The sequence below is a fragment of the Onychostoma macrolepis genome, chromosome 02 (assembly GCF_012432095.1).
Source record: "Onychostoma macrolepis isolate SWU-2019 chromosome 02, ASM1243209v1, whole genome shotgun sequence".
In the NCBI taxonomy this organism is placed as follows: domain Eukaryota; kingdom Metazoa; phylum Chordata; class Actinopteri; order Cypriniformes; family Cyprinidae; genus Onychostoma; species Onychostoma macrolepis.
In genome coordinates, this window is record NC_081156.1 from 2,345,042 (window position 1) to 2,369,532 (window position 24,491).

The 24,491-nt window shown below is 36.9% G+C and overlaps 1 protein-coding gene and 2 long non-coding RNA genes across 4 annotated transcripts; 1 reads left to right on the plus strand and 2 right to left on the minus strand.

Moving 5' to 3' along the window:
* Positions 1 to 300: 300 nt before the first annotated feature.
* On the plus strand, positions 301 to 4,761 carry adipoqb (adiponectin, C1Q and collagen domain containing, b). Its single transcript, XM_058761132.1, has 3 exons — positions 301 to 824; positions 1,065 to 1,357; positions 4,210 to 4,761. The coding sequence occupies exons 2-3, from the start codon at positions 1,066 to 1,068 to the stop codon at positions 4,746 to 4,748; spliced, it is 831 nt and encodes a 276-aa protein (XP_058617115.1). The 5' UTR covers positions 301 to 824; position 1,065; the 3' UTR covers positions 4,749 to 4,761.
* LOC131530719 (uncharacterized) lies at positions 1,160 to 10,836 on the minus strand. Its single transcript, XR_009268461.1, has 4 exons — positions 10,557 to 10,836; positions 10,142 to 10,189; positions 9,827 to 9,940; positions 1,160 to 1,300 (listed from the first exon to the last, which is right to left on the minus strand). It is a non-coding gene; the product is annotated as an uncharacterized LOC131530719 (long non-coding RNA).
* An 864-nt stretch (positions 10,837 to 11,700) lies between these two features.
* LOC131530711 (uncharacterized) lies at positions 11,701 to 22,549 on the minus strand. Of its 2 annotated transcripts, XR_009268460.1 has the most exons (7): positions 22,301 to 22,549; positions 21,403 to 22,028; positions 20,784 to 20,816; positions 20,529 to 20,681; positions 20,301 to 20,443; positions 14,827 to 14,886; positions 11,702 to 12,195 (listed from the first exon to the last, which is right to left on the minus strand). It is a non-coding gene; the product is annotated as an uncharacterized LOC131530711 (long non-coding RNA). The 2 variants fall into 2 exon arrangements; XR_009268459.1 differs by having other exon boundaries at positions 11,701 to 12,195; positions 20,784 to 22,028.
* Between the last annotated feature and the right edge of the window lie 1,942 nt (positions 22,550 to 24,491).

Below are 24,491 nucleotides of genomic sequence, written 5' to 3' on the forward strand. Positions count from 1 at the left end.
ACAAGTACTGCCCCCATCTGGTTGGTTTTTACCATCGCTCTTCCAGTTAAGTTTATGTACATATATGACATATCTGTTATTAATTATGATTTAAATGTTTTGTACAGGCTAATCTTTCTTAATAGGACAGATTATTCTGCTTCAAGGAAACTAAATTATGCTATTAATTTTTCAGCAAATATGATGGGACCAAGATACCATAAGAATAATGTGTTTTGTAATGCAGATGAGACATTTATAAATTATAGTCAATTACAGAAATTAACTTACCATGACAACACAATGTAGTGAAGTCATTAAATGCCCAACTTTGCTTCCAGAATTAGACTCTGACTCCTGAGTGAAAAAGAAAAGTGTATTATATTTTAAGAAACCGTAAGATCAGGACACATTGCTATCTGTAACTATATACAACAATGTATTATCATTTCAATTACACTCTTATAATGTGCATTTTTAAACTATGTACATAAAACGAGAATGGTTTGAGAACTCAGTTCAGTGCATGAATCTTCACTGAAGGATAAAGGAAAACTCTGCCATGACACTTGATAATTCTGTTTATCTTGCTTACATTGCGTTTATATCATATAGCAGAAAAGAAACCTTCTTTTAACAACATATAGTATGTGAGACTAGTATCAGTTTGGATAAAGTGATCTGCTGTTCAACGAGCCATAAATACATTTAGAATTTAGACTTGGATAAATATAGTTCAGAAAAGCCCACAGTGATGACAGCACATCAACAACAAAGGCAGTTGCGTCGCTCAGTGGTTGTCCGTACTGTTCTGTGCTTCTGGGAGACAAACACTTACAGACCAGGTAAGAAAGCCAGTTTTTCATATCATTATTATAGTCTATATATTAGCAAATATATAGGTTTGATATCACTAAAATATTGTGAAATTTCCAAAGCCATTTGCATCAAGCAGTTTGGGGTTAAGTTATAACATTGTGTTCAAAGATCTTAACAAAAAGTGAAACAATTGATCATTTGTGAAGCATAACATTTATCAATACAATATGCTTATTTCAATTCTTGGATATTCCATTTGACATCAGTATGACGCTGCTGTGGAAGATCTTATTGGGAATCTTTCTCATTGAACTACTCAGTCAAAGTCAAGCCCTTCTAGAGGAGAATATAGAGCAGACAGCTTTGGATGAAGGGACTGAGGGAGGAGAGGACGTGGAAGAGCCTGAGGGTCCAGAAACAGATGTCAGTCAACCTGATCATAGACAGCCATGTGCCATGTGGATGGGAGGTGTTCCTGGCACACCTGGGCACAGTGGTAAACCTGGAAGAGATGGCAGAGATGGGCGTGATGGGCCGAGGGGTGAGAAAGGAGATAAAGGTTAGAGTAAGCTCACTTTATACTGTTTGTAACTTTGCTAGATCATTTGTCTGAAACATAGTGCTTCTGACTTCTGTAAGTGTCATCTGTGAACAAATAATTATATACCCCCCTTTTTTTTAGAATGACATGAACTTTCATTTTAATTAATTTTCTCAATGTTACTCGTGCTAATTTTGTGAATGATTCATGTTGCTCCACCTCTGAAACCACTTTTTATCTTAGAGGTCTTTAGCAATGGCTTGTGTAGGTTTAGCGTTGAAAAACAAACAAATCCAACCCAATTTAGATGAGGCATGTACCATGAAGCTAGTTGAACAAACTCAGGGTTACAGGACTGATAAAGCCAAAACCAATCCAACCAGGCTTTGTCAGTAAGATTACACTAATCTTCATCTTTTTTTGTCAACTCAGGCTTTGATCCTAGAAAATATCTGGAAACTCTCTAATGCCAAAACCAGCTTTGTGAAATAGGCCAAAAGAGAGAAGGGCAGTGTAAATAATGTTATCCAATAGTCAAACATTAAACATAAATGTTTAAATAGTATTTTCACTTGACATCAGAGTGTTGATGTGCAGAACACATATAGGCAAGCTTTACTGACTGAAAAAAATAATAATTAAAAATTAATTAAAGTAAAAATTGACTGAAAACAAAATGTTTTTGATTTTATCTAAATAATAATTATTTATCTTATGTTGAAGCTTTTGTTTATGGTGAAATTAAGTTGTAAAAAGCCATTGTACACTGAAAAAATGGGAAACCACACTTATTGACAAATTCACTCAATTATCTGATTTGTAATCTATAAAACTAAACTTGGTTTATCTTTCAAAGTGGAACTTCAGTTAAGTGTTGATGCTATGGGAATGCCTCCGGTGTTGCTGGTATCTGAAGCATGTGTACAAATACATCAGTTCAATTGGCTGATGGCAGTGACATGACAGTGAAAGATTACACTCTTTTAGGGGGATGGGTGGCATTTCGTTACCTCCCACACCTTGGCCAGGCTTAGAGTGCCCCTATTATGGGTAATGAAAGGTTCATATTTTGGTTTTGGGAGTCCGCAACATCAGATTGATTATAAACAGAATAGGACACTCCCCAAACATATGAAGAAAAGTACCTGCTGACGCAGTATTAAAGAAATGGCAGTTAAACTGAGGTTAGACCACATTTTCTCCCAAGTCGACAGATAAATTAAGGTCAGATAATTCCCAATTCCAAACAGATTTGACAGAAAAAGGCATTGTAATGCGATAAACAGTTCCACCACACACCAAGGAAACAGATGGTCGACCAGAAGATGGCGCAATCCAATCCCGCACAGAATGAGAGCTCCTTAAAGTAACTCTATATGCCAAACCACCCGAGTGCGCAATCCTTTTAAAAATTTAATGAAATAAATAAAGATATTAATGTCTGTTGTATAAAATAAAAGTAGCACAAAAAAAGGAACGACAAACAACTTTGAACAAAAACCAAAACAGACCGCACATTACCGAGAATATAGGTCTGCCTAAAAAAAAAAGGAAAACAGAAAAATGTTTGGATACGTGACTGATCCACTCCAACGCAAAACATGTCCCCAAAAAGCCCACAGTGTCAAGAACTAGTAATCAAACCTTCTCTCCATTTAGCTCCAAGAAAAGATTTCAAGGCTTACCAGTCACTAGACAAGTTTGCAGGATAAAAGATCACAGCAGAAACTTGTGTCCATGTCCACCTTGTTATTCTCCTCTCCAGGGCAGTTAAGATGCCTTCTTCTGTGGCAGTGAGCTGATAAAATCCTCTGCTTTCTGAGAAGAGTCAAACATCATGAAACATCATATCGCCGGACAGATGAGAAACGGCTGCAGACCCAGTGCTGTCATCCTCCTAAGGACTGGGTTGAAGTTCCTTCTCCTGGCAGACGTGGCTGGACTGAAGTCAGGAAAAAACAGCAGCCGTGACAATATCCTGCGTATATTTCACCGGGTATGCCTGCCGTGCACCCTTCAGGATCACCGATCTGTCTTGCCATTTCAACATACGAAAGATAAGAGTACGCGGTCGCTTGGAGTTACTTTTTCTTTCGACATAGACGCGATAAGCCCACTCAATCTCAATATCACGGCCTTTCAGTGCAGGAATCCACTTGGAAAGATTAGCTCTGAGGAAGCCGGCTGCATCGGAGCCTTCCGCCCCCTCCGGCAACCCCACTAGTCGTATGTTATTTCTCCTGCTCCTATCTTCCATGTTCTTCACTTTATCGGTAAGTTGTTCTAGCTGCTTTCTCATGTCCGTGACTGTCCTCCTATCCTCACGTGCAGCTGCTTGAACGGAATCGACCCGGTCACATGGCTGTTTCGCCGCGATGGCTAGCTTTTCAACTTCTGCTTTTAGCTCTTTTACAGAATTGTTGGTCGCTTATATGTCCATATGTAGGTCACGCAATGCCGGGGTCAGTACAGAGTCTATCGCATCTCTTACTGTCGAGGCCACAACCGAATCCAAAGGACTTTGCTGCTCTTTAAGTACTAGCTTGATACCATTAGCAATGGCACCGTCAAGATCCTCTTTGGTGATGGTGAAATCTTTTAATTTTTTTCTTTATTGGCGACTGCTCAATCACTCTTTTCCGATTGTCCTTGACCGTTGAAGTACTCATGAAGGAATAGATAGAGAGTGGTTTGAAATTTACTATCAGCATTGTAGAATATTTGACAGCGTGAGCAGAGCGAAGGACTGTGCATGCACTGCTGTCGAAGGGTCACATGATCTCCCCAGGCTTCTGATTCTGATCTTGTAACAACCTATTTAATTGAGTTGTACGACTGCTAAAGTATATAATGCTTCTGTTTTTTTGCAGGTGAAGCAGGTGAGAAAGGAGATCCTGGACAGAAGGGAGACATTGGCCCTGCTGGACCAAGAGGCTTTCCTGGGAACCCAGGTCTGAAAGGGACCCGTGGTGAAAGTGCCTTGTCTTACCATTCAGCCTTTAGCGTAGGTCTGAGTGAGCTTGTTCCCACCACCAATGTGCCAATCCGCTTCAACAAGTTCTTCTACAATGACCAGCACCATTATGATGACGTTTCCGGAAAGTTCCGCTGTGTTCTGCCAGGAGTGTACTTCTTTACTTATCATCTCACCGTCTACACTAAAGATGCTAAAGTCAGTCTCTACGTGAATGACAAGGCCATCATGTTCACCTTTGACCAATACCAAGAGACCAATGTGGATCAGGCATCAGGTTCTGTTATCTTGCATTTGGAGGCAGGAGATGAGGTATGGCTGCAAATCTATGGGGATGAGGCATTTGGGGGAGTGTATGCAGATAACACCAACGACTCTACCTTCTCCGGTTTCCTCCTGTATCCTGAAATTCCTGCATCTGCACAGAGACGTTGACAATACCTAAATGAATTAATTTGGTTATTTTTAGCATTGGGAGATGTGATTCAGTTTTGCACCAAACTATAGTTATGAGGTTCAGCAAAGTATTGCATGTAATTTGAAATCCATTTTTTTTTTGCTGTTTTACAGATCTTCAGACACAATGAATCTGATTTTGTTCTTGAATGCCAGTTTGATAATAATAGTATAGTATGTCTGATTCCCTATAACTAAGTGCCAAATGATTCAAAATTGTTGATGAGTTTAGAGGTTTCCCCTATAAAATGAATCAAAATGTTACCAGACCAATGGAAATTATTTGAAAGCATGGTTATTTAGCCTATTTCACTGAAGAAATGACACTTTGCTACAATGTAAAGTAGTGAGTGTACAGCTTGTATAACAGTGTAAATTTGCTGTCCCCTCAAAATAACTCAACACACAGCCATTAATGTCTAAATTGCTGGCCACAAATGTGAGTACACCCCTAAGTGAAAATGTCCAAATTGGGCCCAAAGTGTCAATATTTTGTGTGGCCACCATTATTTTCCAGCACTGCCTTAACCCTCTTGGGCATGGAGTTCACCAGAGCTTCACAGGTTGCCACTGGAGTCCCCTTCCACTTCTCCATGACGACATCACGGACATCATTGATGCCAAAGAGCTCGATTTTGGTCTCATCTGACCACAACACTTTCACCCAGTTCTCCTCTGAATCATTCAGATGTTCATTGGCAAACTTCAGACGGCCTGTACATGTGCTTTATTGAACAGGGGGACCTTGCGGGCACTGCAGGATTTCAGTCCTTCACAGTGTAGTGTGTAACCAATTGTTTTCTTGGTGACTATGGTCCCCTTGAGATCATTGACAAGATCCTCCCGTGTAGTTCTGGGCTGATTCCTCACCGTTCTCATGATCATTGAAACTCCACGAGGTGAGATCTTGAATGGAGCCCCAGACCAAGGGAGATTGACAGTTATTTTGTGTTTCTTCAATTTGAGAAAAATCGCACCAACTGTTGTTGCCTTCTCACCAAGCTGCTTGGCGATGGTCTTGTAACCCATTCCAGCCTTCTGTAGGTCTACAATCTTGTCCCTGACATCCTTGGACAGCTCTTTGGTCTTGGCCATGGTGGAGAGTTTGGAATCTGATTGATTGATTGCTTCTGTGGACAGTTGTCTTTTATACAGGTAACAAACTGAGATTAGGAGCACTGCCCTTAAGAGAGCGTGCCTAATCTCAGCTCCTTACATGTATAAAAGACTTCTGGGAGCCAGAATTCTTGCTGATTGATAGGGGATCAAATACTTATTTCACTCATTAAAATGTAAATCAATTTATACCTTTTTTGAAATGCGTTTTTCAGGATTTTATTATTTTGTTATTCTGTCTCTCACTGTTAAAATAAATTTACCATTACAATTATAGACTGATAATTTCTTTGGCAATGGGCAAACATACAAAATCAGCAGGGGACCAAATAATTTGTTTCCCCCACGATATACTGTATATATATTAGGGATGTGCCCGAACCCGTATACCTTATTCGGAAAGCCACGGATAATGGCTTCAAAACGAAGGACGGATTTATCCGAATAACAGAAAAAAATATTCGGCAGAAACAATCACATATGTTTGCTGGAACAGCACTACATTAGTGAGCAGGGGCGGCGTTTCCGTATGGCAGTTGCCATACCCTAGCCCAGTCAGGTGCTGTGAAAAATTATCCAAACTTGAGTCTATTATAATTCGTTATTATTATTTTAAATCAGAGGGTTTTAAAAATAGTTAACCAATGATAAGCATTAAAAAGAGCTTGTCAGTAAAACTTCGTAATGCCATTGAATCATCAAGCTCTCAGTGAAACCTCGTAACTTCACCCTGCCTCCATTCAAATTGATGCGCCGCGCGCACAGCCTGGAGACAGATCTCCGCTTTTTCGCAATGAAAGGGTAAATAAATAATTGATGTTTGAATAGTACAGCGTTTTCTTTACTCAAACACCATGTCTGTAAAGGCTTATGTTTTTGTGTGTTTGAAGAGCGGAGAAGAATTAGGTTATTTCAAGCCAATAGCCTATAGGCTACTTTTGTACGTTTTAAATATCCTGTGCATAAGCGCTTCATTTGAGATTTTGGCCAAGTGTATTAAACAACAAGAAAAACTAAACGCCCATATAGCTACAATCAACGTTATATAACCTGTAAAAGTTGATGAAAGCATATAATTCACTGGCTGCCTCAGATAACAGTTACAGCCGTAAAACACTCCATTCTCTGGTCAAAAACATTGTTTAACTCCATTTGAGCTCGATTTTCATATAATGTTAAGAGTAAGTGTCTGATACAATAACAACACTAATGAGTGTTGATTAATTATTGATTTTTTTTTCATCCCATACCCCCCACCCCCGCACGCGCCATACCCTATGGTTTTGTGAAACGCCGCCACTGAGGTCTGCGGTTGTTAAGATTTGTGCAATAATAATGGCTAGAACTGCTTTGATAGGGTTTGACACAGTTTCATACAGATAATATCATGTTTAACGAATGTGGTCTCCTCATCAATAGACTATCCGCGCGCTCCTTTTTTGATTGCTGCCTGTCAGTGCCGGCGAAGCAGTGTTGCCAGATATTGCTACAAAAAACAAACACAACCAAGCTCCTGACAAATGCACCACAATAAGTTTAAATCTTGTATTTTGCAAATAGGATACATAATCTCTAACCTCAAACGTCATCTTGCCACTTTATTAATGCCCTAATTACTTTATTAATGATGTTACATTAAAAATTAAAACAAGTCCAGCAACACTTATAATAACTAGATCTGGCAACATGGCTGAGTCGAGCGGAGGCTGCACTTGCGCCTAGCTCCTTCACTCCTGCGTTTCGCAGCTGCTGCGAGTCAGCCACATGAATTTATTCAGCGACATGATTTTAAATAGTTTTTCACATGTTTTCAAATTTTATTTTTGAACATGAAACATTTACGGAGGTATGGACCTCATAGCTGGCTATGGGCCTGGATGTGTAAAGTGAATGAGTGTAAACTATAGCCTATATGAATGAAATGAGTGCAAATCAATAGCCGCCTTGGGGTCTATGCGCGTCTCTCAGAAATCAGAGCTTTAATTGCCTGGAGTTATATCAACTAACTCAACAAAAATATCCTAAAAACGGTTCTAACTTCAAACCTTTTTCGAAATTCAACCGTAAAAACGCATTACATTAGCCCTGTTCGTGAATGGCATTACATTCAGGGTTTAAATTGGGCCGGCTAAGCCCCGGCACATAGACTCCAGGGCTCGACATTAACGCTTCATTAATGCCAGACAAGTAACATGATTAAAACATCAATAACCAAAAATAACTATGTAAACACCAAAACGTAAGTATCATTCTGATTTCATTACATTTAGAGTAAGTGGCGAATAGTGGATATAGCTACTGTATATAATGCATCTATTGACAGTATAAGGTTGCACTGCTGAGGCGAGGTTCACGCAGCCTCTCGAGGAGAAATCAAAACACGCAACACTAAGAAACTCAGAATACTGAGGTAAAAATTCAAACTGGAAAGTTTTTATATTTAAAATACAGTTAGTTAGGCAACATCACTCACCATTACGGCTGTTTAATAGTTCTATAACAACCTGGTCTCATAAAAATACGTACCTCTGCACACTTTTTGTGCAATACCGTTTTACGTTACCTTGCTGCACGTTTCGCCGCAGTTTCAAATAGAAATGTCAACTGAGTGGCGCTAAAACACAGGTTCAATATGTGAACCCTTGCACGTTTTTATTAAGTAGATATTGGTACGTATTGCTGTTTTTTTATTATGTTGCTTCAGATACGTATTGCGGCAGTTCAGAATTCAAATATCCGGGGACTGTCGCTAAAGGTTAATGCTCTATCGTGTTGGAAATGTGCCCTACACCAAATCCAGCTCTAAACCTACCCGATAGTGTTAAGAAATGCAAAACCGATATAAAAACGTATTAGCTGATGCAACTGTGCCATTTGAACTTCCTTTTACGCAGATTTTAACTGCTTTGTCGAACCGTAGTTACACAGGATTCAAACCGGTGCTTCTCGTCTCCTAAGTCTGTCTCCGTACTCCGTGAACCACCAAACAAACTTGTCAGCTATGAAAACCCATAGATATGAAGCTGGATGTGTGCGATGCTAACGTTCAAAAGCATCAGTTTTCAAATCTCCCAGCATATTAATATTGTTTTGAAGTCATAGCATGATATTCTTCAAGTAATTGTGCGAAAATTACGCTTTATTAATCGCAACTCTGTAAATTTGTGTGAAAGTGTTCATTTATTTTGGAAACTGCAGTGATATGTACTTTTTGGTACGCATTTCATGTCACGCTAAAAAGTGCACCCAGGTATGTAAATGCCATGACACCAGGTAGTTCTATAAACAGTTCAATGAGCAAATACAATAATATTAGGTCACTTACATTTTTGGCGGAACCACAGCGCATCTCAAAGCAACCATCCGATTCATTGCTGAATGATTCAGTGTTTTGAATGAATCGGTTGAGTCAAAGTATCATTAGCCCATGCATAAACAACTGATGAATCTGCCGTTTGAACGAATCGTTTGAATGAACGACTCAATGACTCACTCATTAAACGCTCACTACTGGCACCTACTGGCATTTTAATTTAGTTTAAAAGTATAATTTCCACCATTTCTTTTTTGTATATTCAATTTTTTTTTAAAGAATCTCATAAATTAATGTAGTTGCATTTTTCAGTGTAAATGATTTAATTTGATAACGTATAGATAATAACAATCACATTATTATAATTGAATTTATAGATCAAATGTAAGAATTTTGAAAAAGGACCCTTGCTGTCTATGGCGGGTCAGAAAGCTCTCCGATTTCATCAAAAATATCTTAATTTGTGTTGCAAAAATGAACGAAGGTCTTATGGGATTGGAATGACATGAGGGTGAGTGATTAATAACAGAATTTTCATTTTTGGGTGAACTAACCATTTGATTATTTTCAACTAAACAGCAACACAATAAAATGCTTTATACACAGTCTCATTACACAAATTCCTTACATGGATTCCAGCGTAGGTGCCATCTTCTGGATGTTTTATGTTTAAAATAAAACAAAGAGAATGTGTAGCTCAGCCACAATGGGAGGAAATGATACCTTCTTGAATGACAGCAATCTGGAATCACCAGTAACAAATAAGAAATTATAAAAAAACACATGGTGAATTCAGAAAACCACTCCAAACATTGATTAAATCTTTCCTACACAAACAAAAGTCAACTGAATAAATGACTCTATGACTAATTTTTGTCAGTATTGAACAGGCCTAATGGTAAATAAAATAAAAACCGTTAATAAAATAAAACCGAATACAAACCCATGATAAGAATGCAGGGGGTGTACAGTACAGCAGCAGCAATTAGACCTGTCATTAGAAAAGAAAACAAAAACACCATGAATCTCATGAACTGCTGTCCCTTTAAAACATGACTCACACCTAACACATCCCAACTCTTTACATCAGTCAAGACATTAACTTATTTAAGACCGTCACTCGCCAAAAAAATTGTCATTTTTACATAATTGTGTGTGCTTTTGTCAGTGTAAGCGCAAGAGAAAACTCGGTGCGCTACTGAGGCGCCGTCTGAAATAAATAATAAGTGGCATTCTCTGCGTGTGCATGACGCGTGTTCACAGACAGCGTGCCAGTAACGTTACCGAATTAACTTCTCGTGTGTGTGTGTGTGTGTGTGTGTTTAACATAAACAAGACAATAAAAAGTCTAAACCTACCTCGTTTGGCAGAAAAGGTGTGTTCCCAGCTAACACAGTTACGTCGTGACGACGTAACTGGACCGGACCATATACGTCGCAGCGACGTACCAAATAACGTTCCAGCGACGTAACTTTGTGATTCCCATATTCGTCGTGGCGACGTTATTTGTTACGTCGCTGGAACGTGCTGAGAACGTCCTAACAACCAAACCGGCACGTCGTGAGGACGTCACTCTACCGTACCATATTGGTCGCAGCGACGTGCCAAATAACGTACCAGCGACGTAACTTTGTGATTCCCATATTCGTCGTGGCGACGTTATAGTGGTACATCGCTGGAACGTGCTGAGAACGTCCTAACGACCAAACCGGCACGTTGTGAGGACGTGACAGTACCGGATCATATTGGTCGCAGCAACGTACCAAGTATGTCCTAAGGACTAAAATACCACGTTAATTTTTAATTTTAATATTTACACCTCGCCTTTAGTCTGGGTCCTGAGAATGTGTTCCGACTATTACCTTGAAATAACCTTGAAAACTCATCTTTGGTGCAAAAAAGAAAACTTATAAAATCTAACAGTAATTTAATTATAGGGATTTATAGTAAATACATTCATTACATACATGCAGTGCAAACCAATTCAAAAACATTAAATTCTAATAGAAAATAGACAAAAACACAATGCATTCATTCATGAATCAACATTTATTCAGTGCTACTTTCTACAAATACTAAACCAAGACATTACACCTGTTCTTTAACCATGCAAAGTGTTACCAATCAACTGAAAAAGTTTGTGTCTCATTAAGGTTGGGCATAGTTAAATAATGCTGTTATCAGTGAAAATTATCAATAATTATCAGTACTCTTATTGATACAACTCCCTTAATTTGGTGCAAAAAAATAAAGACATGATAAAAAGATATGAAACAATTCAGTAGATACTTCATTAATATCTGGTGCTGATGTGCTTTAATACAGCTTCACTATCAGAAGATAAACCTAAACAATGTTACAATTACCAAAGAACCATAGTTCTTGGGCTTCTCAGAAGATAAAATAAATAAAGAAAATAACATTCATAAAGAGTAAAGATATGTAAAATGAACAATATAAAGATTTCTAGCATCACTCCTGTATAATTTGGCCCACCCACAAAACATAAACAGTTTTGTTTAGGAAAATGAGCGTGTTGACTTTCTCTGGAGAATGTGTGATCTCTGATTACTGACTGTGGAGAAGACTCTTTCAGACAGTGCTGAGGAGGCAGAGTTAGGTGCTGGACGGCTGTGAGAGAAGAGGAAGAGTGTCGTTCTTACCCCAGCAGCAGAAGACAGGCTCTTCTGAAGGAAGGACAGGAGGGAGACTCTTCACTCTTCATCTTGTCATGGAGGGTTGATGCAGTGTTTTGCTGTAGAACAAGGCTCCTCCTCAGCACTTGGTCTTCCTCAGCAAAGAGTTCCTTTAGTGCAGAGTCAGAGACTCCAGATTCCTTGCAAACTGGAATCTTTTAATAAAATTTACCATATTATTGTAGTCAGGTTTATTGTTTTTATTATAACACATGACAAAGGTATGAGAAAATTATGTTAAAGGTGTTCTTCCTCCTCTTCGCCGTCCTGAGCCTGCACTGTCAATATCCTTCTCCGGCAGCTGAAAGGGAGGATATCATCATGTTAATGTTGCTAATGTATGAACACAACCAGTCAAAAATCTGCAATCTTTTTTCTTTTTTAATGTTTTCAAAAGAAATCTCTTCTGCTATATTAATTTGACCAAATTTACAGTACAAAACATTAATATTGTAAAATATATATATTTTTAATTTAAAATAACAGTTTTCATACCCTTTTTCTAATACACTTTAAAATGTATTTCATTCCTGTGAGGCAAAGCTGAATTTTTCAGTAGCCTTTACTCCAGTCTTCAGTGTCACATGATCATTCTCACATACTGATTTGCTGCTTAAGAAACATTTCTGATTATTATCAATCAGTGCATTTACATGCACCTAATCACATTTTGCCTCTCTGACCAGTGTGCATGTGCTCGTGACGTACGTGAATGACGTGACACGCACCTGCAGGGTGCGTTTCCCAAAAGCATCGATAGCTAACTATGGTTGTTAGTTCCACTGAACTCTATTGGTAAGTATGGAACTTGTGACCATAGTTGCTTTTGGGAAACGCACCTCAGATTAGAAATGATGGGGAAGAAAGCTTTGCATTTCTGGAGAGCCGAATCACTAAACTCTGTCAGCACACCAGTCTCTGCTCCTTACCCTCATCCAGTGCAGGCAAACCCAGCTGAAGTGACACTGCCATCACTTTGCTATGGTGGCGAAAATGTATGGAATACAAACATACAAACATGTTTTGCATTAGACAAATTAAAACAGCGGCTAGTAACACACCTATTTGTGCTGAGCAGTGGGGTTATGTTATGTGAATAATGGCGGTAAAAAATAACCACAACTCAAATAATACGAATAATGGAAATTGCATATAAGCGGGAGTGAAGAGCTTTGCTCTTGACATGTAAACATCATAATGTGATTAAGTCCTTACTCTGATTATTGGAAATAAATCACATTATTTGTGCACATGTAAACGTAGTCTAGAAACAGTTGTGCTCCTTAATATTTGTGTAAATCGTGATATTTTTCTTCATGATTATTTTATAATATAAGTAAGTTCAAAACATAAAAAAAAAAAAAACAAAGTAAAAAATTAAATCAAATCTTTTGTAATATACCGTATTGACCCGAATATAAGGCGATGTTTTTTCTTGGAAATACATCTGAAAAAAGCGGTCGTCTTATATTCGGGTCTAGACTTTGACATGTCAGTAATACACCCACAACAATAGGTGGCGCCAAAAACGCATAAAACGAGTGTGCCATGAAATGTGTAATGTAATGTGTGTTGTAAAGATCGCGGTGAAAACAAAAGAAAAGAAACGCTTACAGCGGCACGAGTCGTGACTGTCATGTTAGTCTGATGGGAACAAACTTGCTCTGTAAGTGATTTAAAAACATAACACAGTACCCAGATTTGAAGACTACAATAAGATTTCACTTCTACTGATAATAAAATTTTGGTAGGCTACTCTGAGATGGATAGACTAAATGTTATATAATTCAGATGGGCTACCTGTTATTTCAATGGTGTATCAAAAGTGTATATTTTTCAATGTCATTGTTGGTACATTTTACCAGTATTTACCATACTTTCAAAACAAAAATTAAAATAGGAAAAATATGCAATTTGAAAATAATTTAAGAAAAATGTGTTTTACTGAGAGAAAAACAAAAACAAAAACAAGATTTGGTTTTCAAAAGCCTTTTTCCAAAAGGTATATCTGGAAAAAGGGGGTTAGATCTTATAATCAGGGTCGTCTTATATTCGGGACAATACGGTAATAAGTATTTTCTATCACTTTAATTCAATTTTATGCATCCTTGCTATTAATGTCTTCCCAAAGAAAAAAAGAAAAATCTTAGTCACTCCAACCTTTTGAACCGTCGTGTAGACCAGTGTTTCCCAACCAGTGTGCCGTGACAGGTCAGGTGTGCCATGGAAGATTATCAAAAGCTTCCTTCTCTATTATATTTCGTTGTTATTATTTTAAATCAGTGCAGTTGGTCATTGTTATCATTAACAACAAGAGAAACTGAGTGCCCATATAGCTACAATAAACTTTATAACCTGCAAACTGATGAAAACGCTAAGCTATTAATTTACTGTCTCAGATGCGGCCGTTCTAATGATGGAGAAAACACAGATCTCTGTCAATCGCTCGTCAAAAACCTTGTTAACTCCATTTGAGTATGATTGTCAGAAATTAAGTGCAAGTGTCTGATCATAGATAAAGCCAAAATACCAACTCTGATGACGCAATGTTTAATTATTGAGAAAAACAACAACCTTTTCCCCTTGGTTTTTTATTTTTTATTTTTATAATACTTAGTGGTGTGCAGCGGGATTTTTTTACAGGTCAAAACTGTGCAGTGGCAGAAATAAGGTTGGGAAACACTGGTGTAGACAAAAATATTGGGCAGCACAACTGTTTTCAACATTGAAAATAATCATAAATGTTTCTTGATTTCTGAAGGATCATGTGACACTGAAGACTGGAGTAATGATGCTAGAAATCCAGCTTTGATCACAGAAATAAATTATATTTTAGAATATATTTCAATCTTTTGACCAGCTGTGTACATTGCTACATTTAAATGAAAACACAACTTGTAATAAACAATGCACACATTCTCAAAGAACTTACATTGTGATGATTACTTCCTTCCCTCGCTGCGGTCTTCTTATTTTCATCTTTCCCTTGAATCTACACAAAAATAAACAAATAAAAATTAAACAAATAATTTTATAGACAATTTGGATAAGTCACCCGAGACTTTTTTTGATGGTGGCCACAAACTGTGAATCTTCCTTTTGAAATCTTAAGTGGTTCTCCAGCTTCTCAAGGAAAGGCAGATTCTGGGGCCATTTTCACAGAGAATTTTATCTTACTACTAGGTGTCCTAGCTAGGAGATTTAGCTTAAAACCTATTAACAAAACTCTTAAGGGTCTACAGTAACTAAAAGAGGGTTGAGTCATTGCATTGACTTTTTCTTTGTTAAGTTTCCACGCTGAGCATGCATTGAAGCTCTTAATATTGAACTCTCAAAGTGAACCAGATAGACAAATGTAACTTTAAAATGTACATAATTTCTTAAATGAGACCATGCCCCAGATCCCCAGACAGAACAAGCAAAGTGATGTGGTTGTGTAAGGTTTAGGAATAGGGAGAGTCTTTACATTGGTCAAATTTAGGGCAACTCAATATTTTTAAACATTTAAAAATGACTAGGAGCTCGGGAGGTGCTCATAAAGGCAGTGGTTTACAATTGTGGTCCTGGGGACCCATAGCACTGCACATTTTGTATGACTCTCTTGTTAAACACACTTGATTCAGATAATCAGCTCCTTAGGAAAGAGCTCCATGAACTAAACTAAGCTTGTGTCAGTAAAGAGATGTATAAAATGTGCAGTGCTGTGTGTCCCCAGGTTCAGAATTGAAAACCACTATCATAAGGTACTCTGCTCAGTTAGTAATTTTTCTCATAACAAGACCATATGAACATCAACGATTTAAGCAAAATTCCACTTGACTGGGGAAAAACAAAATCTCTCAAAGGCTCTGGAATTAGACTATTAATTGATATCTATCTAGCTATGAGTAACTGAATTGTGAAATCCAACTAGAGATGCATCCATCCGATACTCAGGATCGGTATCGTCTCTGATACTGGCATTTTTGCCAGATCGGGTATCGGTCAGAGGAGACCAATCCAAATCCGTTATTGTGCGTGTACTATTCCGTGTTATTTTAAGCCCCACTAAAGGCACAAAACATTATAAAGCACCATAAAGTTTTGTGCGCTATATTCCAAGTGTTCTGAAGCTGTTCCATAGTTCAGTGTGAGGTACAGATGAATATTTAAATCACTAAATTCAAGTTCATGTAAACTCTTCTCTGCGCTGCTGTCTGTCATCCTCCATTCAGCATTCAAACTGCGTGTCACGTTCGGTTACTACAGTCAAAATGATGAAACTCTCTTCAAGAGCGCACAATAACTTGAGATTTAAAACTGTTAAAAGAAAAGGCTCAAACTATCACGCAGATTTAATACACTACACACCGATATCTCTTTCTTTTGTGCTTTGAACATTTCTCTGCGTGCGCTGCGCTGCAACTCCGTGTTGCTTCAAGCGCATCATTCTGCGCACGGGTTGTACATTTGTGCCGCTACACATGACATATGAAAGCAAATAGACATATGATTATAACGATATATTTTCTGTATGTGTTTTGTATACAGCTCGTGGTATTTTTATAACAATAAAGGATGTTGATGACATACAACTGCCTATTATAATCAAAATCAACTATAGATCACAATCGGAAGTTATTAGAAGCACTCGATGATGGTTTTAAGTGACTTATAAACAAACACATTAATAATTACATAAATTTTCAAGTGTAGCTTGATTCTAATTGTACCTCTAATTATATTATAGGATATTCTTGTAAGTATTAAAGATATTTGTGTTTCTGGTGTAGAACCAAACTTTACTTATCAAAATTTAATGCTGTATATTGAGCAGCGGACGATGTTAAATCCATATACGAGATACACATCTGAGGAAAAATACATTGTTGGTCGTCGCCACCTAGCGTGCATGCGTGAATTAGCACAAGGTGAACAATCGTTTCGCGCTCTGTGTGAAAGCACCGTCGTCGTCGATTCGCATTGCGCTCAGTGTGGAACGGCCTTTATTTCACTAAAATGTTTCACTAAATGTTTAGATTTTATCAAATTATTGTGCACCCATGATTTTTCTAGAGTATCTTTTGCTGCTGAATTATCCAATAATCTAGTTTATAATAGTATTTTTGTCATAGATTATGATTACCGTATTGACCCGAATATAAGACAATGTTTTTTTCTTGTAAATACATCTGAAAAAATGCAGTCGTCTTATATTCAGGGTCTAGACTTTGACATGTCAATAATACACCCACAACAATAGGTGGTGCCAAAAACGCATAAAACGAGTGTGCCATGAAATATGTAATGTAATGTGTGATGTAAAGATCGAGTGAAAACAAAAGAAAAAGAAAAGCTTACAGCGGCAGAGTCGTGACTGTCATGTTAGCCTGATGGGACCAAACTTCCTCTAAGTGATTTTAAAACATGACAGTACCCAGATTTGAAGACTACAATAATATTTCACTTATACTGTTAATACAATTTTGGTAGGCTACTATGAGATGGATAGCCTAAATGTTATATAATTCAGATGGGCTACTATTTTTATGGTATAACAAAAAGTGTATATTTTTAAATGTCATTGTTGGTAGGGCTGCACGATTTGGAGAAAAAAATCTAATTGCGATTTTTCTGATCAAAATTGCGATTAGCGATTTAAAATGCGATTTATTACTATTTAATAAAAAGAGCTACAGGTTTGTTGTGGTGGTTTTAACAGCACCAAAGAAAGACCAAGCATAATCACAAACTATGCTACACTGTGCTACTGTTTATTTAAAACCTCTTAAACATTGTGTCCATTTTTTTTTTTTTTTTTTTTTTAAGTTGTCAGGATGCAAACATCTGTCATGACATTAAGAACTACAGTATCTTAATTAAAGTTAAATTAACAATCATATATAAAATTTTAAACTTTTAAGAACCCAAACACACTGTACTTTTGGCAGGTTTTACACCCGTTTCACACATGCTCCGTTTGCAGTGCGTATTTTTTTTCCGCACCCATGTTAACGGATTAAAGCGTTCTCACTGCATGCGGTTGCGGTCTGGCAGTGCTTTCCTGGAGCGGTGCGTCTGCAGCACGCGCTGAATTAAAGTGACAGCGCTTCGTTCGCGGTACAATGAACATGGATTGACATGGAAATGTAGTAATTTCCCCAAAAATCGATATAATTAAAGTCTACTATGTTTCACAGGCTTTTTGGCTAGGTTTGAAACAAATAAAAGTGCACTTTTAGATAAACAAGGTAACATATGCACTTGTCCTGTGGAGGTAGAAAAACAAAGTTCTTTAAGACCCGCGGGACTGTTTGTAATAAAGATTTAAATTTAAAAGGCACGAGAGCCGACTGTTTCTGTCAGTGGTAAGTTTTAATTTAAAATATAGGCTATATGCTGCGTTTAAATGTTTCCACTTACTTGAGCAACTTAATATACAAATCTAGAAGCCAAATTCATTGAATACGTTGTTTATATTAATTGAGTTTAAACGTGAACATGTCTATGAAAGACTGTGTAACTGTACTGTGATTAAAAGAGGATCACAATGCAGAAAAAAAAAACACTTTCAGTATAAGCTAACGTTTGGATTTGAAATAAAAATAATATATAAATGTTGTGTTTGTGGTAAACAGCCGCGGATCAGGAGCGGACTGCAAATGCGTCCCATGCAAAACAATGAGTCCGTGCTGCTTCTGCACCGCATACGTAACGCACACGGACTGCATACGCACTGCGATTCGAGTCGATTCGATATCGATTCTCAAAGGGCGCGAATCAATCTTTTCCCGAATTTATTTCAGCACACATTTAAAACAAGATCTGATTAATGTGATTCTTATCATTAGTCTTCTCCACTAGATGTCACCCTTATTTACCGATGCGCGATGTTACAGATGTAACAGAAAGCCTGTCATTCATTCAGTGCTTATCATGGCGGAGATCCTGTTGACAAGAACCAAGAACAAAGTCATACGCGTGATTCATAATGCTCAGGTGAAAGGCTATAGTAATAATATAAATCTGTGGAAGCATTTGATATCACGCATAAGGTGCCATGATTTCCGCAATGAATGAATGAATGAATGAATGAATGGTGGATGGCGCGACGCACTCTTTTGTTTACTACACGCTTAATAAGCGCGGACAACGCTTGCAGTGTTTTCATCTTCTGCCGTCTCACTATATGATGACATTAACACACTGCTGCTCAGAGTCATTTCATTAACATTTTACAGTTTAATTTGAGAAAACTAGTCATATCACATGATACACAGCAGCTGCAAATTCCTGACAGCAACCTGTCAAAATAAAAGTTTAGTTTAACATTAAGAGCAGTCTTAAGACTCAATGCTTCTACTACTAATAAATATTAATTAATCTTTATTTTTAAAGGAATAATCACATTTGTTTTCTTTTTAATTTTAACAGTAAACCTCTGTTGTGCAGCACTTTGTTTGCCAAAAAATAAAAGGGTTTAATTTTCATTTGATTAGGATAAATTAAATTAATGGCAAGCCAAAGCAAGTTTATTTATATAGCACATTTCATACACAGTGGTAATTCAAAGCGCTTTACATAAAAGGAAGTGTAATGTTTTATGCCTTCATCTGATTACCAGAAAAATTAAGAACATTTTATTAAGGGCCCTATTATTGTTTAAGAAAGGACCCTATACAAAAAAAAAAAGGTTTAAAATACAGGCCTGTGGGTCTTAATTTCTTATTAATTTAATATTTGTAAACTGCATTTACTGTTCATTTTTTAGAAATATCAATAGCTTTTGTCTTAAAACTATATTCACTGAATGTAATAAAAAAAAATCAAGAATCCAATCAAATCAAGAGCTTGCGAATCGAAATTGAATCGAATCGGGACATCTGAATCAATACCCAGCCCTAAAACAGAGCATGTGTGAAACAGGCGTTACAAAGTACTTGCCTTTGAAGTACATCAGAACATCGAAATCCAAAATCATTCCAAACATATGCTGTGCTTTTTACCGTTGGTACATTTTACCAGTATTTACCATACTTTCAAAACAAAAATTAAAATAGGAAAAATATGCAATATGAAAATAATTTGAGAAAAAATGTTTTACAGAGAGAGAGAGAGAGAGGAAAAAAACAAGCCTTTTCCAAAAGGTACATCTGGAAAAAGGGGGGTCGTCTTATATTCAGGTCAATACGGTATATATTTTTATACATTTGTTATTTTTCATTAAAATGAAGTTGTCTATTTAGCAGAATGTGTTTAACACACAAATGAGCGATGATCAGGTCAACACACAGAAGTATAGAAATTCTACATTGATTTTTTTTTTTTTTTTACTGCACTGGTATCGGATCGGAATTGGCAGATACTCAGAATTTTCGGTATCGGATCGGTTCTCGTTGAATCCCTAAATCCAACCCTGTGGATTACCTGTCTCTCCTCCAGAGCCTTTAGTCGTGTGGATCCAGGAAGGGTGCTTATATGTCTGGATACCGCTGCAAAAATCTTTCAACCATGAGAAATACAGTTCCAGCATGTCTTCAAATCCAGGACAACAGAATGGTCAGGATGATCTGAAACATATAACCTACTGAAATCAGTTTAAATGTATTTAGTCTTGCCTGAGTGATGCTGAAACAACCAGGTTTAGTTTTTCACCCAGGATTCGCTGCTTGCTATTGAACAGTCTTCATGATGAATGATCTCTTGATCCTGGATCCTTGCATCTTATTGCACCTTGCACCTGGATCTTGAAACCCATCTCTACTCGTAATAGTTGTCTTGTTGCTGCTGCCCAGATTGTCTCTCCACCTGATGATTAAAAAAACCAAAAACTTAGTTTTACAGCATTGAATAAAACATTTATAATACTATGTTGTAACAAATGAGCATCTTTTCTAATAAGCAACTCACTGAATCATTGACTCAACTGGTGGCAGTCAGGACCTAAAAAAAGTGAACCATTTGTTTATTAAAGATTTGTTGAAACTAAAGTATCAGATCTATTTGAGAATGAAACTAGCATAAAAAGCATGCATGTAAAAAACACCATTAACGAGCAGATGACACAATTTACAGGCCTGTCACTTGAGGGGGAAAGGCGGAAATTATTAATCCCAGACACTGAACATGATTTCTGCAGCCTCGGTCTAATTAAACTTCATACAGCGGTTTATATTCAAGTTTACAGTATGGCTAGCATTAGTATCATCGACTAGCGACAGTCAAACAAACTAATTAACTTTACTACGGTTAAAGTTTAAAGAATTTGAAAGTGAATACTGTATAGTTTATCGTGTTAAATTTCAAATAACTAAAAGAAAGGTATAAAATTGTATCTCAAGATTTTAACGGTTAACGTTACCTCAGACCGCCTCATGAGACTGCTCGTGAGCTAATTAACGGAACAGGGCATTTATTTATTAAATTAAATTGGAAAACCTACAAAAATACAAAACACTACTCATCTTTGGTGACATCTAACGTTATAAATCAGTAAAAACGATGAATACAAGTAGATTTATAGGCTTACCTTTTCCTCCGTGTCCGTCTGCTGGAAGTTGACCGTTAATGACGGGCACGCGCACTCTCGCGCAGTACTCAGACAGTGACGCGCTGCTGGTTTAAATGTTAATTTGTCCCGTGCCCTCTTTCACTAAATCTCATTCTCAGTCATTCACAAACATGTAATTAACAATGATCACCATTTGCTAAGCAAACTATTTGGTTTTTGTTTTGTCCTTAATTTGATGACACATACATCTACAAATATAATAATTCATGCCATCTTTTAAAATGCTTGATTAATTCAGTATATTTTCCAAAATATAGGCTATCCAAATGTTATCTTAACATGATAATACATGTAGTGCAATAATATGAAAGGTTATCATGAGACCAGCTGACCACGTCGCTACAACGTTCTTCACGGGACTAACAAGCGACGTCTTTTGAGGACGTGCCCACGACGTTTCTGGAACGTTAGTCAAGATTCTAAAAAATGGAACTTTACCACGACGTCCTCACAACGTCGCCATAAAGTAATGTCGCGCTGACCAAAGGACGACGAACTGGCGACGTCGTCACAACGTTCTGTGTTTCCTGGGTTATCCTTGAAGAATTCTGCGATGTCAGATCTTCACCTAGTCTTATCTTAATCTTTAAAAAAAAAAAAAGAAAACAAAAGTCGTAAATGGGGTCTTCTTTTCTTGACAATTACTCTGCCAGCTCCTGTTGAAGGCATAAAGCGCTCGAAACACAGTTGTACCTCAGATTTAACATTCTTACAGCTGCTTAACATCACCTCCGTAACGTTAATATGCCGATGCTTTCGACAGGCTCAGTAACAAATACACCGCAACAACAATTAAAAAGTTAATTAACTTTTAATTATAAAACTAAAAGTGAGAACACTGTAACAAGCAACTTACCTCCACGTCGATCGTCGAGTAAGATGTGACGGTGTGCTGAAAATGTTGAATATGACGGCTCCGACATTCATTTGCCAAAAAAGCCAGACAGCAACTAAGTTAAAGTTACAGTTTGTTACATTTAACAAAAACTAATTTACCACGGAAGTGTAAGAACAGTTCCCCAAATCTGAAACTTTAAAATGAAATTTTGACCGACACTATCTCTGGCACCTGCTCTAGCACTGTTTTCGCGCCAATAATCGACTGAGCTTCTTGTTCCCACAATGCAAAGCGTAATTTAAAAATACGGAAAAACACCTTTAAAAACCTACGGAAAATTGCTTCAAATTATTACTGTATACTGTACTGTATTTTTAGGACTTTTTTTTTTTTTTTTTTTACAGTGTTCAGGCTTTTGAGAAATATGGTTATTTGTACATCTCTCAATCATCTTTGTATTGCATGCATTTGATGTTTTCCCCCCTCAAAAACTACATACAGATTATGCTTTAATGTTTGATATCAGATTATGCAAAATTAAAAAAAAAAAAAAAAAAGTCTCATATCTTTTACACACACTAGACTGCTATAGTCACAATTAGAATGAAAAAATAGCTAATTGTATTATATCTTCTGGAATCTTCTATGTTGTTTTCTGCAGTACTTTTCGATGGTCAGATTTTCATCATCGACCATATGGCTGTATCTGAAATCACCTCCTATTACCCTATTACCTCCTGAGTGAATTTCAGTGTCTCACAGGGCATGGGTATGCTTGGCTGGCCATTGAGTGTATATTGATTGTGTACTCGTTATTTCTGACACCACTACAAATGGCTGTCCCCTCAAAAAGTGCACTATATAAGAATATAAGGAGCTATTCTGGACACACCCCATGTTGTATATCAGATCAATTATGTGGGTACTCTGCCAAATTTGATTTATGATTTATGTTGTCTTAAGTATGTAGATATGACCATTAATGTCTTTCAAGCCAAATACCTTGGAAAAGGCATGGATATAATGGCTTCAAAATAAATTATTCTGAACAATGTTTGCTGGATAACAGGTGAGCCAGGGGATAGCACAACATTATACATAAACCTCTTGTATCACTACATAATGACTAACGTGAATGAGTGTTCCAGTGACATACCAAAAGTTCGGCAACATTTTATTTTTTTGCAGGCCAAAATCATTGACCAAAACAATGATGTTTAATTCTTCAATGTCATGTTCCACAATGTGCATGCAACGTGGATAAACTACAACAGGTAAATGTATTAGTCTGTGCTGTTTTCAGCTGATGTGTGAATTTCACTAAACAATATTTGTAGCACCTGCCATCTAATATCAATCACAATAAGCTTTGTGCTTTGTTACTTTTAATATGAAACAAAGTAGGCCCTATCAGTTTTCAATTCTGTCAATTTTATCATGAAATAGGGGTGTGTGGGGCACAAACTAATGCAGGGTTAGTAACAACCATGGTTTAAAGATTTCTACACATGCTAGCATAACAAAACTTACAGCATTTACTTGTTGCCATATAACACTTTCTAAAGAAAGAAATTGTGCCAAATGCATAATCTTTTGAAGATATCGCTGAACATTTATTTAACCATAGCAAAAATACATTTCTGGCTGAAGTAAATTTTTCATCTAATTTTTTAGTGTTTATTTATTACGAGACAAATCTGCTATTATTTTAATCTCCAATCTGTTATTTAGAAGTTTAGGTAGTTATTTAATGCTTCGCTAACTAGCAAAAGACACTGACCAGTGTTAAATTCCAGTTGTGCAGATGGGGAACTTTGTAACACTGCATTACAATGTGCCTGCTATTATTAAACCAATGCTATTCTGTGAGATTAGTGATGTAATTTACACTTATTACTTTCATGAATGTTAATGAGAATCCATGCGAAACAGGTGAATAAAGACTGAGAGTCAATGTTCAATGTTCAGGAATTATTATTTCAAGAAATGTAAAGCTGTTTGGCTAGCCTATTTGTTTCGTGTTCATTGTCAAACTTAAATGAGTTTATTTCTAATTCTTAAAAAAGGCATCATTTTATTTGAAAAAGTTAATAATTTTATTTTATTGACAAAATATTTTAGCTTGTCTTATATATATATATATATATATATATATATACATACACAGTGGGTACGGAAAGTATTCAGACCCCCTTCAATTTTTCACTCT